Consider the following 19,229-nt stretch of genomic DNA (forward strand, 5'->3'; position numbering starts at 1 on the left):
GCCTTCTCTGTGAGGTTCATCTTGACCCTCCCAGCTACTAGTCACCACCCTCCAATTATAATGTATTTCTTTGGTACTGGTTTTGTATTTACTTTCCTGTATATAAATTGTTTCCCCCAAATAGACTGTAAGTTCCTTGAGGTCAGGTACAGTTCCTTTTTAAAATTTTTAAAATTCTTCTTTATATCCCCAGGGTCTAGCACATAAGGGACATTTTAAATTAATGATTGTTGAGTGAATGAATCTACTTCATTTGTCAATAACTCACATTTATATTGCTTTTTACTGATGTTCTAGATGGAAAAGGTGACAAGAAAATGAGATTGAGAAGAATCCCTGGATCTTTCCACCAACAGAAAAAAAATGTTATTAGAAGTGATAACTAGCTGGTTCAGTGGCTAGAGCAATGGACTTGAAGGCAGGAAGATCTGAATTCAAATCCTGCCTTTGACACTTACTAGCTGTGTGACCCTGGGCAAGTTATATAACCTGTCTGCCTCAGTTTCTGCATCTGTAAAACGGGATTATAATAGACCCCCACCTCCCAGGGTTGTTGTGAAGATAAAATGAGATAATATTTGTAAAGTGCTCCATGTTGTTCAGTTGTTTCAGTCATGTTCGACTTTGTGACCCCTTTTGGGGTTTTCTTGGCAAAGATACTGAAGTAGTTTGCCATTTCTAAATGCTTGTTATTATTATTTTAAAGGCGCTCAGAGATCCATTCTCTATGTATCTTAGAGAGGGGAAGATTCCAAAAGAATAGGAATACTCTTAGGGATTCAGTCTTCATTTATTAAGCTCCTATTGTTTACCATTGTTCTGAACGTACAAAGAATGACAAAATCAGTCCCTGTTCTCAAAGATCTAACAACATTTTTATCTCTCCCAAATCACCTTGTATTTCTATCTATCCATCCATCCATCAATCTATCATCTATCTTTATACTTATTCATTTTATAGATATGTGATATATATATATATAGATATAGATAGATAGATAGATATAGATATAAATATATAGATATATATATAGATCTATTTAATATGTACTTGTATTCTCCTGCATTAGACTGTAAGCTCTTTAAGAGTAGGCATTGTTTCATTTTTTAAATTTCCATCCCTAGGAGCCTAGCACAGAACCTGTGACATCGCAGGCCCTTAGTAAATGCTTGTTGATTGACCACAAAAGGCCACAAAGACGACATCCGTAACTGCTGACTGCCTCGTGCTTTTGCTTCTCAGCTTAGTTGAGCTTTCTACCTTTCTCCCGACTTGTGAGAGGTCTGGAAAAGCCAGCTGTCAGCTTTGTTGGGTAAGTTCTCCAGACACACCTCAATGACTTGAACTGACTCAGTAAGCTCTTAAATAAATAGAACCTTGGCGCTTCGGTCACGATTGTGCTTGACAGCGGGTGTAGACCACAGCCAGAGGGAGTTATAGATCTGACACTTTCAATAACAGTCTCCACCCTCTGTGCCTGTGACAACCTAAACTGTGAAGAAGAGGGATCATCCAAAGCCCAAGCTTATGAACTTTTTTTGAAAGGAAAGACATTTTTTTTCTTTCGGGAGTACATGGAAGTGGGTTTGGGCGGGTCTTGATGGTAGGCAGGGAAGGGAGTCAAGCAGCAGAGATTTAAGGCTGGTGGCCTCTTGGGATCCAGGAGTTTAACATTCAGGAGCCCTGAAGTATTTCAGCTCTGAAAGACACTTAATTGACCGTCATCTATTAACATTCTCTCTACCAGTCTTGGTTTGCTGCTAAGTATAATGGAAATTAGGTTCCTAAGTTACGTTCCAAGGAGTGTTGAGTGGTGCAGGTAGGGGTGTGCTGGCATCATTTTGAACTAGCTCTCAATAACTTTTCAGCATATGCCTTTACACCTCAGAAATCGGCAAACACCTCAAATCAGGGCTCAATTTATTATTTTGTTGATTGTCTAGAAAGTGATGGAGAAGACGTTAATAATGTAGATTGGATTTAAAAGTGTGTCCAAGATTCCAAAGGATCCATGATGAAAAATGCTGTTATTTACCTCCAGAGAGAAAATTGATGAACTCTGAATACAGATTGAAGCATCCTTTTTTTTCACTTTATTTTTCTTGTTATGTATGTGTGTGTGTGTGTGTGTGTGTGTCTTCTTTTGCAACACGGCTAATGTGGGAATACGTTTTGCATGACTGCACATGTATAATCAATATCATATTGCTTGTACTCTCAGGGGGTACAGAAAGAGAGAGAAAGAGGGAGAACATTTGGAATGGAAATAGTTCCCTAACTGGTCACCAGCAAAGTGACTAGCCCAGCAATGATGTGGTATTTGATGAAAAAGAGGATAATCCTAGAGACTTTGACTAAGTTTTTTTGTCGGGGGGGGAGGGATGTGGCTGGCTGGTGAAGGAAGCAGAGGATTTTAACTCGTGCCCAAATCTGATTGATTATGCAAGATATCTCAAAAGCAATGTACAGTTTTAAACCACAATAGAGTTTTAAGCCTTAATAGCATAAACTTGCACTAAGACTTTTGGGACACCTTGTTGCTGCTGGGGCATAGCCCACATGCCTGTCAGCTCCTTCAGGGTCAAGCCATACCTTTGGTTTCCTCTAACAACTCTTCTGTGAATCTGGCAACTTCTACCACGGCTGGCCAGGGAAAGCCTTTCTCTACTGCAAACACGATGCCGTCGTAGAGGATGTCAAGTAAGATGTTTTTCTGGGACTCTTTCATTTCTTCAAAGCCTTTCCATTTTGTCAGTCTTCTCAGGAGTTCTCGACCTTCCTTCTTCTAGGGGAACAAAAAGCACAGGCAGCTTAGGGCCCTGTCCGCATTGCAGGACCATTGTGGTGAGTTCTGCTCATGCTGGCCTTTCATAGGGGACCCTGTTGGTAATCAGGGCCAATCCTAGGTATAACTGTACATTTATCCTTGGTCTCCCTTCCTTTCAACTCCTGGGCCCCTCTCCTAGAGTCATAAATTTAGAAATAGAAGAGACCTTCAAGATCATGTAATCCAACTCCCCTTCTTTGACAGACTGAGGAAACTGAGGCTCAGAGAAATTAAGTACTCATGGTCACATAGATCTTGCCAAGTGGCAGAGCTGAGATTTAAATCCAGGTTCTAGGATTCAAATCTAGGATTTTGTCCATTGCCTCCTGCTGCCTGTCCTCTCTCTTGGCTCTCCTCCCTCACACAGTGCTTGGTAACTTCACTACAATCATTATGGTGCCCTTAAGCAGGTCTTCCTCCTATTCCAAAATTGTGCCTCCTTTCTTTCCTATCACAATTCTCCTTTCCTCTGTGACCCATGTCAGCAGGTTTCTATGCAAGAAAGTAACACAACCAGGTAATTCATATTAAATTAACAAAATTAGCAAAGAGTAATATAGAAGCTGTTGGGGGTGGAGGAGAGATTTAATAAAAGGAATGTTTCTCCAATGTTGACAATTCACATGCTAGGACAATTAGGCAACCATTTGCTTCAAATGAGAAAATGTATATAAAACAGTTTGCAGACCTTAAAGAATTATTTTAATGTTTGCTATCATTATCATCATCATTCAGCTAAGGAATGGTTTCCAAATTTTATGTATCAATGTCCTCCTTTTTAAAAAAAAATCACACATTCCCACATTTTTCAGAAAACAATATACACAAATTGTATTCTTAGCCGGTACTTTATTAAAATAAAATCACAAATTTGTCATAAAATGTTATTTTATAATACTCATATATACAATAAAATCATGTAACATGCACATCTATTTTCCTATAAAATATTTTATAATTTTCATACAGCTGTTTCAATTTTTCGGAAGTTTTGGTGTTGGTTGGAAACTGACAGTGTGGCATGCTAGTCAAAATGAATGACATTGACACAAGTAACTGATGTGATACTTTGAACATACACAAAAGATTGTTTAACTTTGAGTTTACATACTTTATTTTTTTGTTTTTATTTATTTTTAAAATTCATTTTAAAAAAATTGAGTTCTAAGTTCACTCATTCCCTCCCACCCCTTTGTCATCCATTGAGTAGGCAGGAAATATGATATCAATATGAAGTCATGTAAAACATATTTCCATATTAGCTGTTTTGCCAAAAAGTAAAAAAATAAAATAAAAGCAAGAAGCATAAAGAAAGGGGGGAAAGTATGCTTCAATCTGCTCTCAGTTCATCAGATCTTTCTCTGAGAGTTGATAGTATTTACCATCATGGGTCTGTTGGATTGTCTTAGATCATTGTATTGATTGGAATAGCTAAGTCTTTCACAGTTGATTATCTTTACAGTATTGATATTACTGTGTACTATGTTCTCCTGGTTCAGCTCAGTTCACTTTGTATCAGTTCATACAAATCTTCCCAGGTTTTTGTGAAAGCATTCTGCTCGTATCTTATAGCACTATACTATTCCATCACAATCATATACCAAAACTTGTTCAGCCATTCCCCAACTGATAAGCATCCCCTCGATTTCCAATTATTTGCCACCACAAAAAAAGAGATTCTACAAACATTTCTGTACAAGTAGGTCCATTTAGGGTATAGACCTAGTAGCTGGGTCAAAGTGCATGCACAGTTAAATAACCCTTTGGATATAGTTCTAAATTGTTCTCCAGAATGGTTGGACCAGTTCACAATCACACCAACAGTTTGTTAGTGTACCTATTTTTCCACTTCCTCTCCAAGATTTATAATTTTCCTTTTCTGTTATATTAGCCAATCTGATAGGTGTGAGATAGTATCTTAGAATTGGTTTAATTTGCTTTTCTCTAATCAATGATTTAGAATATTTTTTCATATGACTCCTTATACCTCTGATTTCTTCTTATGAAAATCCCTGTTGACCATTTATCAATTGGACAATGGTTTTTATTTTTATAATTTTGATTCAGCTTTCTGTACATTTGAGAAATGAGAATTTTATTACAGAAACTTGCTATTATCACCTCTCCCCCAGTCCGCCCCAATTTCCTGCTTTCCTTCTAATTTTGGCTGCATTGGTTTTGCTTGTGCAAAAACTTTTAAATTTCATGTAATCAAAACAATCTATTTATTTCTTGTGATTCTCTCTGTCTCTTGTTTGGCTATAAATTCTTTCCCTATCCTTAGATGTGAGAAGTAAAATTTTCCATGCTCCCAAATTTCCTTATGAAATCACCCTTTATGTCTAAATCATGTACTCATTTTAATCTTATCTTGGTATATGGTGCGATATATTGCTCTATGCCTAGTTTCTGCCCATCCACTCTCCAGCTTTCCAAGCAATTTTTGTTAAATAGTGAGTTCTTGCCCCCAAAGCTTGAATTTTTTGAGTTTATCAAACACTAGATTACTATGGTCATTTACTGCTGTGTATTGTGTACCCAATCTATTTCATTGAGCTACAGCTCTATTTTTTAGCCAACATTATATCATTTTTATGATTACCATCTTGTAATATAGTTTGAAATCTTGTACTGCTAGGCCACCTGCCTTCATAATTTTTTCATTGATTCCTTTGATATTCTTGACTTTTTGTTCTTCTGAATGGATTTTGTTATGGTTTTTTTTTGCTCTATAAAATAATTCTTTGGTAGTTTGATTGGTATGGCACTGAATAAGTAAATTAAGTACAATTATATTGGCTCAGCCTACCCATGAGCAATTAATATTTCTCTAATTGTTTAGATCTGTCTTTATTTGCGAGAAAAATGTTTTGTAATTGTGTTCAAACAGTCCCTCAATTTGTCTTGATAGGTAGACTCCCAAGCATTTTATATTGTCTACATTTATTTTAAATGAAATTTCTCTTTCTATCTCTTCCTGCTAGGTTTTGTTGATAATATATAGGAATACTAATGATTTCTGTGGGTTTATTTGATTTCCTGGGCAGCTAAGTGGTACAGTGGATAGAGTGTCAGCCCTGGAGTCAGGAAGACCTGAGTTGAAATCTGGCCTTGGACACTTACTAGATGTGTGATCCTAGGCAAGTCACTTAACCCTGTTGGTCTCAATTCCTCATCTATAAAGTGACCTGGAAAAGGAAATGGCAAACCACTCCAGTGTCTTTGACAAGGAAACCCCAAGCAGGCATTATGAAGAGTTGTACACAAACTAAATAACAGCATTATATATCCTGAAATTTTGCTAAAGTTGTAAATTGTTTTCAATTGGTTTTTTAGTTGATTTTCTTGTTCTCTAATCCATGATATCTACAGAGTGAAAGTTTTGTTTCCTCTTTGCCAGTTTTTATTACTTCAATTTCTTTTCTTGTCTTATTGACATAGCCAGCATTTCTAATACGATATTGAATAGTAGTGGTGGTAATGGGAATTCTTGATTCACCCCTGATCTTATTGGGAAAGCTTCTAGTTTATTCACATTGCATATAATGCTTGCTCTTAGTTTTAAATAAATACTACTTATTTTAAGAAAGGCTCCATTGATTCCTGTGTTTTTTGGTATTTTTAGTAGGAATGGGTGTTGTATTTTTTCAAAAACTTTTTTGGCATCTATTGATATAGTCATATTATTATGGTTGTTTTTGTTATCGATATGGAAAATTCTACTTATAATTTTCCTAATGTTGAACCAGCCCTTTATTCTTGGTATTGTTGTTATATGTCTTTCATTTTCAAAGAGGACCAATGACATCACAGGGTGATATCTTGAATCACACATGAATTGGATTTAAGTGAGGCAAAGTTCCACAAAGTCATCAGTCACTCGCTCTTTTCCAGAGTCACTAAAATCCAGCGGCAAGCCAAAAATCAGGACAACTGGTAATGTACTAGGGTGCAGTGGATGATCTTGGTGTTTTCCAATGTCTGATGAAGCTCTAACTGCTTCACAGCTCTTGCTTCAGCTGCCTCCATGGCTGTTGGAACAAATTGTTCCCATCTGCCCATTCTACTGAGGAGTCTTTTCACATGCTTGGAGTAGATAGACACCCCTCTCACTCACCAATAGATTTGAGGACTGTTGGTCCCCCTCAACCTGATTTAGCCTATCTGCCTGTCTACCTTTACTGGGGTGCTGCTGCTGTGCATGCTACAGCTTCTTGGAACCACAGGGAGAGTTGAGTGGCAGGTGCACACCAAAGGTGGATGAACAGCCCTGAAAAGGGCTCGACAAGCCTTCACATCAGAGGTACTAGTCCTCCCCAAAAACCAATGCGCCCCATACCAAGAATGATCTTTTATGATATTTTACTATTATCTCCTAGCTAGTAGTAAAAAATATTTTTGCATCAATATTCTTTAGGGAAATTGGCCCATCATTTTCTCTCTGTGTTTTTGCTCTCACTGGTTTAGTTATAAAAACCATATTTGTGTCATAAAAGAAATTTGGTAGGACTCCTTTTTCTATTTTTTCAAGTAATTTATATGGTATTGGGATGAATTGTTCTTTAAATGTTTGGTAGAATTCGCTTGTAAATCCATCTCGTCCTGGAGTTTTTTCTTTTCTTTTCTTTTTTTAATAATTAATTAATTTTTAGTTTCCAACATTTACTTCCATAAGATTTTGAGTTTTAAATTTTCTCCCCCTCCCTAAGATGGTGTGCATTTTGATATAGGCTCTACTTATACATTCATATTAAACATATTTTCACTTTAGTCACAGTGTAAAAAAGAATTAGAACTAATGGGAGGAACTATGAGAAAGAAGAAACAAAACAAGACAGCAAAAGAAAAGGAGAGCAAGTAGTATGCCTCCATCTGCTTTCAGACTTCTAAGTTCTTTCTCTGGATGAGGATAGCATTTTTCCATCATGAGTCTTTTGGAGTTGTCTTAGATCACTGCATTGCTGAGAAGAGCTAAGTCTATCAAAGTCAGTCATCACACAATATGGCTATTACTATGTGCAATGTTCTTCTGGTTCTGCTCACTTCACTCAGCATCAGACCATACAAGTCTTTCTAGGTTTTTCTGAAGTCAACCTGTTCATCATTTCTTATAGCACAATAGTATTCCATTACATTCATATACCACAACTTGTTCAGCCATTCCCCAGTTGATGGGCATCCCTTCAATTTCAAATTCTTTGCCACCACAAAAAGGGCTACTATAAACATGTTTGTATATGTGTATCCTTTTCCCTGGGGTTTTTTCTTTTCTTTTTAAAAAAATTTTATTAATTTATTTTAATTTATCAACAATCACATATGCTTTTGAGTTGAAAAGTTTTCTCCCCCACCCTCCCCAAGACAGCACACAATCTGATATAGGCTTTACATTTACATACCCATGAAACATTAGTGAAGTTGTAAGTAAAAATTAAAACCAATAGGAGGAACCATCAGAAAGATGAAACAAAACTCAACAGAAGGTAAAAATAAGTGAGAGCGATTCGACTTCCATAGTTCTTTCTTTGGATGTGGACAGCATTTTCCATCCCGAGGCCTCTGGAGATGTCTTAGATCCTCGTAATGCTGAGAAGGGTTCAGTTTAACAATATTAGTCATTGCATAACATGGCTGTTATTGTGTACAGAGTCCTCTTGGTCCTGCTCACTTCACTCAGCATCAGACCATATAAGTCTTTCCAGGTTTTTCTGAAGTCAGCCTGTTCATCATTTCTTATAGCACAATAGTATTCCATTACATTCATATACCACAACTTGCTCAGCCATTCCCCAGTTGATGGGCATCCTCTCAATTTCCAATTCTTTGCCACCACAAAAAGAGCTGCTATGAATATTTTTGTACATGTGGGTCCTTTTCCCATTTGTTTGATCTCTTTGGGATATAGCCCTAGAAGTGCTATTGCTGGATCAAAGGGTATGCACATTTTTGTAGCCCTTTGGGCATAGTTCCAAATTGTTCTCCAAAATGGTTGGATCATTTCACAACTCCACCAACAATGCATTAGTGTTCCAATTTTCCCACATCTTCTCCAACATTTATCATTTTCCTGTTTTGTCATGTTGGCCAATCTGATAGGTGTGATGTGGTACCTCAGAGTTGTTTTGATTTGCATTTCTCTAATCAATAACGATTTAGAGCATTTTTTCATATGACTATAGATGGCTTTAATTTCTTCATCTGAGAACTGTCTGTTCATATCCTTTGACCATTTATCAATTGGGGAATGGCTTGTGTTCTTATAAATTTGTCTTAATTCTCTATATATTTTAGAAATGAGGCCTTTATCAGAGAGACTGGTTGTAAAAATTCTTTCCCAATTTTCTACTTCCTTCTAATCTTAGTTGCATTGGCTTTGTTTGTGCAAAAACTTTTCAATTTAATGTAATCAAAATTATCCATTTTGCTTTTCATAATGTTCTCTATCTCCTGTTTGGTCATGAATTCTTCTGTTCTCCATAGATCTGATAGGTAAACTATCCCTTGCTGTCCCAGTTTACTTATGGTATCAGCCTTTATATCTAAGTCATGAACCCATTTTGACTTTATTTTGGTATATGGTGTGAGATTTGGGTCTATGCCTAGTTTCTGCCATACTCTTTTCCAGTTTTCCCAGCAGTTTTTTTCAAAGAGTGGGTTCTTATCCCAGAAGCTGGGGTCTTTGGGTTTATCAAATAATAGATTACTATAGTCATTGACTACTATGTCTTGCATATTTAACCTATTCCACTGATCCACCTCCCTATTTCTTAGCCAGTACCAAGCAGTTTTGATGATTGCTGCTTTATAATACAATTTAAGATCTGGAATTGCTAGGCCACCTTCCCCTGCATTTCTTTTCATTAGTTCCTTTAATATTCTGGACCTTTTGTTTTTCCAAATGAATCTTGTTATTATTTTTTCTAACTCTATAAAATAATTTCTTGGTAGTTTGATTGGTATGGCACTGAATGAGTAAATTAGCTTAGGGTAGGATTGTCATTTTTATTATATTAGCTCGGCCTACTCATGAGCAACTGATGTTTTTCCAGTTATTTAGGTCTGATTTTATTTGTGTGAAAAGTGTTTTGTAATTGTGTTCATAGAATTCCTGGGTTTGTTTTGGGAGGTAGACTCCTAAGTATTTTATAATGTCTACAGTAAGTTTCAATGGGATTTCTCTTTCTATCTCTTGCTGTTGGGTTTTGTTGGTAATATATAGAAATGCTGATGATTTATGTGGGTTTATTTCATAGCCTGCAACTTTGCTAAAGTTGTTTACCTGGGGTTTTTTCTTAAAGAACTCATTTATGGCTTGTTCAATTTCTTTTTCTAAGATAGTTATTTAAGTATTCTATTTATTCCTCTATTAATCTGTGCCATTTAGATTTTTGTAAATATTCATCAATTTCACTTAGATTGTCAGTTTTACTGGCATATAATTGGGCAAAATAACTCCCAATAATCACTTTAATTTCATCTTCATTGGTGATGCACTCACCCTTTTCATATTAATGCTGGCAATTGTTTTCTTCTTTCTTTCTTATAAAATCAAATTAACCAGTGATTTGTCTATTTTATTCTTTTCCTCATCAAACCAGATCCTAGCCTTTTTTATTAGTTCAATGTTTGTTTGTTTGTTTACTTTTGATGTTATTAATTTCTCCTTTGTATTTAAAATTTCTATTTTGATATTTAATTTAGAATTTTTAATTTTTTTTCTTTTTCCAGTTATTTTAGTTGCATGTCCAATTCATTGTACTCTTCTTCTCTTTTATTGAAATATGCATTTGGACATATAAATTTTCCCCTAAGTACTGCTTTGGCTGTCATTGTTGTCATTCTCTTTAATAAAATTATTGATTGTTCCTATGATTTGTTCTTTGACCCACTCACTCATTCTTTAGGATTAGATTATTTAGTTTCCAATTACTTTTTAATCTATGCTTCAACAACCCTCTATTGAGTATCATTTTCGTTGCATTATGGTCTGAAAAGGATGAATTTAATATTTCTACTTTTATGCACTTGTTTGTGATATTTTTACATCCTAATACATGTTCAGTTATTGCAAAGCTGCCTTGTATTACTGAGAAAAAGGAATACTTCTTTCTTATCTCATTTAACTTTTCTAATATTCTATTCACCTCCTTGATTTTTTTCTGGAGGTGTTTGAGTAGAGGGTGGGTGACTTCTTGTCCATTATATAGCAGAGCAGATGGATATAGAGGTAAGGAGTTGGGCCAGAAGTCTTCTAAGATCCCTTCCACCCTGAGAGTCTATAGTTCTTTGTAGATCTGACCCTGTTCAGAGGACTTTCGTTGGTGAACAAGTGGAGTTTTAAGGAGCAAGAGTCTACATAAAAGGGGGACAAAGGTGGTGCAAGGTGAGAAGAGAAGGTTGGCTAGAAAGTAGAGCCAAGTCAAAGGTAGCAAGCAGTATCATCCTTGGAATAGGAATGGGGCATCTAGATTTTACAGAAATAATCCTAATGATGCAAAGGTACAAATAAAACCTACCCTATTCAATGTGATTTGAGTGGTGTGAAAAAAAAAAGTCCCATGTAGCCATGCCCTTCCTTCCTACCACCTGAAATTCCCAACAGTTTGTAGATTCATTGTCTCCAGAATGGCACTTTGAAAATGCTTATGGGGGCAGAGCCAAGATGGCAGAGAAAAGGGAGGAACTTGCCCAAGCTCTCCCAAATTCCCCTCCAAACAACTTTAAATCATGACCTAAAATGAAGTCTGGGGCAACAAAATCTACAAAAGGATTGAGAGAAACAATTTTCCAACCAAAGATAACTTAGAAGGACTGCAGGAAAGGTCTGTCTCACTTGAGTAAAAGGAGTGTGCAGCTCAGCACAAGAGGTGCAGATCACAAATTATATTAAAAACAGTAAACATCAAAACTGGTACTGGTTAAAAGATAGAGTGGTGGATCAGTGGAATAGATTAGGTACACAAGACTCAGTACTAGTAAATGACCATAGTAATATAGTGTTTGATAAACCCAAAGACCCCAGCTTTTGGGACAAGAACTCACTATTTGACAAAAACTTCTGGGAAAACTGGGAAACAGTATGGCAGAAACTAGGTATAGACCAACATCCCATACCATATAACAAGATAAGATCAAAAAGAGTACATGATTTAAATATAATGGGTGATACCATAAGCAAATTAGGAGAGCAAGGAATAATTTTCCTGTCAGATCAATAGAGAAGAATTTATGACTAAACAAGAGAGAGAGAGAGAGCACTACTAGATGTAAAGTGGATAATTTTGATTATATTAAATTAAAAAGTGTTTGCACAATGAAAATCAATGCAATCAAGATTAGAAGGAAAGCAGAAAACTGAGAAATAATTTTTGACAGCAAATGTCTCTGATGAAGGCCTCAGCACTGAGTTAAACTTATTTTTCAAAATTTTATTTATTTATTTAATTTATTTTTGGGCAATGGGGGTTAAGTGACTTGCCCAGGGTCACACAGCTATTAAATGTTATGTGTCCAAGGTCGGATTTGAACTCAGGTCCTCCTGACTTCAGGGCCGGTGTCCTATCCACTGTGCCACCTAGCTACCCCCTTTAGTCAAACTTATAAGAACACAAGTCATTCCCCAACTGATAAATGGAAGGATAGGAACAGGCAATTTTCAGAAGAAATCAAAGCTATCATATGAATCATAAGAAAAAATGTTCTAAATCACTATTGATTAAAGAAATGCAAATGAAAACAACTCTGAGGTACCACCTCACACCCATCAGATTAGCTAATATGATAGAAAAGGAAAATAATAAATGTTGGAGGGGAGGTGGAAACATTGAGATACTAATGCACTGTTGGTGGAGTTGTGAACTGATCCAACTACTCTGGAGAGCAATTTGAAACTACTCCCAAAAGGCTATAAAGCTGTGCATACCCTTTGATCCAGCAATACCACTATTAGGTCTATATCCCAAAGATATTAAAAAAAAGAGGGGCAAGGGTAGAGGATCTATTTATACAAATATATTTGTAGTAGCTCTTTTTATGGTTGCAAAGAAGTGAAATTGAGGTGATGTCCATCAATTTGTGAATGACTGAACAAATTGTGGCATATGTTTGTAATGTAATACTATTGTTCCATAAGAAATGATGAGCAGGCTGACTTCAGAAAAACCTGGAAATACTGGCATGAGCTGATGCTGAGTGCAATGAGCAGAACCAGGAGAACATTGTACACAGTAACAGCAACACTGTGCAATGACTAACTTTGATAGACTTAGCTCTTCTCAGCAATGCAAGGATCTAAGACACCTCTAAAAGACTCATGATGAAAAATGCCATCCACATCCAGAAAAAGAACTATGGAATTTGAATGCAGATAAAAGCATATTATTTTCTCTCTCTCTCTTTTTCTTTCTCTTGGTTTTTCCTTAGTGTTCTGATTCTTCTTTCACAACATGACTAACATGGAAATATGTTTAATATGATTGTGCATGTATAGCCTATATCAAATTGCATGTCCCCTCCTTGGGGAGGGGAAAGGGAAAATTTAGAACTCAGAATCTTATAAAAGTGAATGTTGAAAACAAAAAATTAATTAATTAAATTTAAAAAAAAGAAATTATGAGCAGGTGGATTTCAGAAAAAAAAAACCTGGAAAGACTTATATGAACTGATGCAAAATTAATTGAGCAGAACCAGAACATTGTACACAGTAGCACAATACTGTATGATGATCGACTGTGAATGACTTACTATTCACAGCAATATAATGATCCAAGACATTCCAAGGGGCTCATGATAAAAAATACTGTCTACCTCCAGAGAAAGATCTGATGGAGTCTGAATGCAGAACAAAGTGTACTATTTTTTATTTTCTGTATTTTTTTCATGTTTTTTTTTCCTTTGGGTATGTGTCTTCTTTTACAATATGACTAACATGATAATACGCTTTCCATCATTGAACATGTGTAACCTATATCAAATTATTTTGTGTCTCAGGGAGAAGGGGGAGATGAATGAAAGAGGGAGAAAATTTGAAATTCAAATTTTTAAAAAATGAATGTTAAAATGATCTTACATGTAACTGGAGAAAAATAAAATATCATTTAAAAAAGAAAATGCTTATGTGACCTCAAAGAGTCAAGAGGTCCCTGGGTGGTAGCATCCCTTTCTTCTCTCATCCCCACACTCAGAGATTTCTTTTTTTTTTTCAAAACTGATCATTTTATCTAACCTCTTATTTAAAAACCTACAGGTCCCCTTTGTTGAGGAGTTGTCTTCTGAAACACACACAACACAGTGGTACATGTAGCAAGATTTGGGGGCATGAAGAGGAAATGGATTTGCATACACCTTCCTGACCCCGGAGACCCTGGTTTTTTGCAGGCACGTCATCCTGTTTTTCCCCAGATCTGGAAGCCTTCCTGGTTTAGGCTTTGCTCCTTAAGCAAAGTCTTCATCCAGTTTTGTGTTCCAGTCCAGTGATTATCAAATTGTAAACTGCAGGGTTCATGATGACCTTTATGAGGGATACTCCCCAGAGAATGTGGATTAGGTATCACCTTTAATCTGTGTCTGCTACTTCAAGAAAAACACCACAACCACCTCCAGAGTTTGAAAAGTCACTGACCTAGTATCTGGACAATGCTCACAGAGTTAAAAGAAGTATCAATATTTATAAGCAGGATCCTAGGAAGTATGGATTATTTAGGTTCCGCATTTAAAATCTCAGAATGATAGGGATTGTTTCTAATCTTTTTGGTTTTTGGTTGTTTTTAAAAAATTACTTTATATCTTCACCTCAAGTTGGAAGATTTCCTTCACTCCTTGGGCTGTAAAATCCTCCATGGTCCCAGCATCTGTTGCTAAGAAACCCTACTGGGAACAATGTAAAGTTCCTAGAAGCCTTCCAGGGCACGGGTCAGCTTTATTGGGTCACTTAGCACGGCTGTATGATGGTGACTGTGCCTGAGCGTGGGGCCGTTGCTCTAGGCTTCTGTCCTTATACTTCAGAGACGATGAAGGAGTAGGAGTGGGGGAAAGAGAAGCTTAGGCCTTGTTCCCTCTACTCATTAACACCTCCCAGTCCTTGGCCTCCATTCCTGTATACCTTCCTCAATCCTCATTGTTCTTAACCTCTTTGAAATGTTTAACATAGTCGATTGATCGCTCTCTCCTCCTGGATAGCTTTTCTGAATTTTCATGTTACTCTTCTCTCTTTGTTCTTCTCCTACCTGTCTGATTGTACTTTCTTAGTTAACTTTGTTGGATTTTTCTGCATGTTACTCCTACTAAATGGGAATGTCCCTTAAGGCCCTATCCTGGGCTTTTTTTTCTCTCTGTATGATCTTACTTGGTGATTTCATCGGCTCCCATAGGTTCAATTATCTCTAAGCAGATGGCTTTCAGATCTATATAGCTAGCCCTTGTCTGTCCTTTGGGCTGTCCAGACCCAAATCACTAAGTGCCTACTGGACATTTTGAACAGGATGTTCTGTATATATCTCAAACTCAACATATACAAAATAGAACTCACTGTCTTTTCTCCCAAAACCTCCTCTTTTCCATGGTCAGCACCATTTTTCTAGGTACCTGGATTCACAACCTCAGTATAATTATTGACTACTTAGTCTCACTTATCCCACATATTTGGTTCATTAGGAAGCCTTATTGTCTCTGTATTCAAAATACCTTTCCTATATATTCCCAACTGTCCACTCACACAGCCACAATTCAGGCCCTCATTACCTTTCATCTGAACTATTTCAATAGCCTCCTAATTGGTCTCCCTGCCTCCAGTCTCTCCTTATTCCATTCCATTCAACTTGTCAAGGTGGTTTTTCTAAAAAACAAATCTGATTATGTCATCCTCCACCAGCAAATTCCAGTGCTTCCCTATTACTTCCAGGATCAAATATAAAATCTTCTCTTTGGCACTTAAAGCTCTTCATAATGGGCTTCCTCCTAACTTTCTAGTTCTTACACATTATACCTCTCTATGTATCCTACAATCCAACTACATTGGCGTACTTGTGTTCCTCAAACGTGGTGGTGTCATCAACAGAAATAGAGAAGTTTCAAGGAGGTGAAGGTTTAGAGGAAAGATCATGAGTTCTGTTTTGGACGTGTGATTTATTTTAAGATGCCTATAGGACATCTGGAAGGTGAAGAGGTTCAGTAGGTGGTCAGTAATTCAATTTAAATTAAAATTCGAGAGATCGCTACTGGATCTTTAGATTTTGTGGGCATATACATAAAAATGATGATTGGATACATGGAAGCTAATGAGAACACTGAGAGAAGATGTAGAGAAGGAAGAAAGAAGGGCCAACGACAGTCTTAGGGCCTTACAAGCTTGGCAGGTGGGAGGATAATGATAATCTATCAAAGTGCTTTGCATATATTATCTCACTGGATTTTCACAATTACCTTGGGAGGTAGACACTATTATCATACATGTTACATACAAAGTTAAGTACAAATATAAGGTGGGAGCTGGAATGAACTCACCCATGGCACCTGTCCTGCAACTTTATCCCAAGAGAAGGTGAACCCTAAAGATGCCCTACACATGGAACAGGCATTTGACTCCAAAGCTCTGAGTCCTAGTACCAAAGCACCCCCCCCACCCTGGAATATTGGTTTCTCAAGGCTCAGGCTCTCTAACGGCAATGAGTTCCCTTCAGAGCAAGCCCCTGACGCCATGAGGTCAAGCATGCCTTCTGCTGCACTGTAAAACTCCAACCACCCCTTTAATCACTCCCAACTCTTGCTAAACTTCATGACTTTTCCAGGGAAAGTGGAACAAAAATGGTGACTGGGAATATCCAGTGGTATAATGAGAGCCATGAGACCTGGCTTCTGGCTCTATTTCTGCTATTAGCCATCTGTGTGACCTTGGGTTTGATTTTTTTGAACACCTTTATTATATAATGAATTTGACTTAAAATTAATATACTAGACAGAACCAACATTTATTGATGTAGCTTGGCACCTGAAAATTTAGAAGGGCTTTATGGGGCGTGATTTGGGTAATCTACTATTTCTTTAAAAGACTTTCTGGAAAGTTTGAACTGAGAAATGCCAAACTACGGAAGTGGGAGATTCCAATTCCCTTTCTTATGTAAGGCTATCTAGTTTAGCTTTACAAAATGGAGTCCTAAATTGTTCAGGGCCAATCTGTCAATGTCTTCCTCAACGAACGTTGAAGGAACCCCCCTTCCCTGCTCAAAAACCTTTAATGCCTCTTAATTAGATAAAATTCAAATTCTTTAGCCTGGTATTCAAGGCCCACCACAATCAGCTCCAATCTAGCCTGCCAGTCTTATTTCTCCTTGCTTCTCTTTATAAAAAGAAATTTGTGCCAAAGTGGATTTGTAGCTATTTTCCCACACCCAACAAGCTATCTCTTGCCTATGTGTATTCAGACAGGCCTAGGGTCCTGGACAAATGCGTGAAATGTACTTCTATCAATCAAGATTCTTCTTTTCCTTAAAGGCTAATTTAGAGTTTGACCTCCTCCATGAAACCTCCCTGACCCCATAAGCTGCAAGTATTCTCACTCAATTTTTTCAAATTTTTATCTGGATCTCTCATTTCCTCCTTCCCCCAAGTCCACTTCCTATTAAATTTTCTTATACACATGTTGTTTTCTCTCTAGCAGAGTGCGAATTCCTTGAGGACAGGGCACAGCCTTTCTTCATATCCCCAGTGCCTGGCACATAGTAGGTGCTTCATAAATATTTGTTCAATTGAAATAAACTCTAGTAGGCTGCTGGGAATATAGAGGGTACCCCTTGCCTACAGGGGCTTATATGCATATACAAGGTTTTCCAAGGCAAAGGGAAAAGCACCAAAAAAAAAGGACATTTCTATATGCATAGTAGGACAGAAAAAGGATTGTACATGATGTATATGAAGCTGCAGGACTCTATTATATACAGTTTGCTTTTCTTTTTAAGTGCAGAGTGTCCCAAAAGTCTTAGTGTAGTTTTAAGCTTTATGTAAATTTTTATCATATATATATAATATATTATACCATACAATATTATATACCTAGAACATATCTAATGTTATAATGTATATTTAAATATGTAATAGACTCAACATGATACTCTTAGTAGACATCTTCATGAAATTGTTGTATTCTAAAAATTCATCCTTGGTTGGCCAACCCTTTGGAGAGTGATGAGTATCTCAGAATGTTAACTGGGTTGAGGCCACAGAGAGAGTCCATGGGGAGGAGAAGGGGTGAAGTCTCTTGAAATCTCTGCTTCATAGGACTCCCTGAGTTCATGCTCTGGGTCTTTTTGAGACAGGCTACCCTCCAGGCTTAGGGTAAGAGATTAGAGGACTTTAATGCTAAGAAGGGCCTCCTTTTGGAGTGCCTAGAGAAAAGGGCTGGTGGTACTTACTGGGACTAGATGTTAGCTTGGTTGTGAGACTCTCAGATAGGAACTTATATGAAGCCAAAGAATTTCCTTCTATGGGGATTAAAAAAAAACAAAAACCAAACTGGGAATCAAAGCTATACTTTGGGAGGGAGGGGCTAGAGAGCAGCCCTTACTCATAGAATCAAAGGGTTTTTACCCCAGCCATCTTCCTGCTTCAGCCCTTGGCTTTAGGGCATGTGGCCATCTGCACTGGCCATTTCCGGTTCTGGAAGGAAGATAAGGACAAATTCCTATATAAGGTACACCAAGCAAACCTACCTAAAATAAATAAAATGAATTTTTAAAAGTTCTCAATGATCAAGGCTCTTGGCATAACGAAATGAACGTTTATTGAGGATTTAGCATGTGTTGGGTGTCAGCCAGCACCTCGAATGAGGAAACCTCCCAGTCATTCAGGACGGAACACAGGACCTCAGTCACCCTGAGGAAGGATGCACCAAAGTATTGAGTAACAGACCTTGCCCCTTGTCAAGATCCACAGAAGCAGACTCTAGCAGGAGAGAGATTGACTCTTTGCTTTCATTTAGCCTATTCAGATGATCATAGGATTGAGAGCTGGAAGGGGCCTTGGAGATCAAACCCCTTCATTTTATAGACAAGCTGATGCCTAGATAACAGAAGTGACCTATTAAGGGTCATGCGAGCCGTAGGGGCATTTGAACACAAGGCGCCTGCATTTGCGCCTGAGTCTTATGGAACAAAAGAGAGTATTCCTTTCCATCATCTCATGTGTGGTAATTCCAAAGACCTAAAACCTATCGGCATCTCTTAGATCTCTGAGGCTCACCCGCAGCTTGCTGGCTGTGCTCTGGATGCTAGATATTCCCTCTTTTTCCTGCCCAATCCTCACTCTTGCCATTTCCTGGAAAGCTTCTGAAAGCCATGTATATAGTCCCAATGGGTTTCAGCAGGGTCCCTCCTCTTAGTCAATATCTTTCATGCCCCTGTCGTGACATCA

At 37.4% G+C, this 19,229-nt stretch overlaps 1 protein-coding gene across 1 annotated transcript in view; it reads right to left on the reverse strand.

Annotated features, from left to right (window-relative positions):
• Nucleotides 1–14,709, reverse strand: part of CUNH8orf74 (chromosome unknown C8orf74 homolog) — a 39,498-nt gene extending 24,789 nt beyond the window's left edge. Inside the window, exons 1-2 of the mRNA XM_020985150.2 lie at nucleotides 14,619–14,709; nucleotides 2,594–2,786 (exon numbers count right to left, since the gene is read on the reverse strand). Coding sequence (XP_020840809.1) covers nucleotides 2,594–2,786; nucleotides 14,619–14,666 — 241 coding nt within the window. The 5' untranslated portion in view covers nucleotides 14,667–14,709. The remainder of the gene's footprint in view (nucleotides 1–2,593; nucleotides 2,787–14,618) is intronic.
• Nucleotides 14,710–19,229: the final 4,520 nt, after the last annotated feature.

The sequence above is a fragment of the Phascolarctos cinereus genome, unplaced genomic scaffold (assembly GCF_003287225.1).
Source record: "Phascolarctos cinereus isolate Bilbo 61053 unplaced genomic scaffold, phaCin_HiC Scaffold_2;HRSCAF=192, whole genome shotgun sequence".
Taxonomy (NCBI): domain Eukaryota; kingdom Metazoa; phylum Chordata; class Mammalia; order Diprotodontia; family Phascolarctidae; genus Phascolarctos; species Phascolarctos cinereus.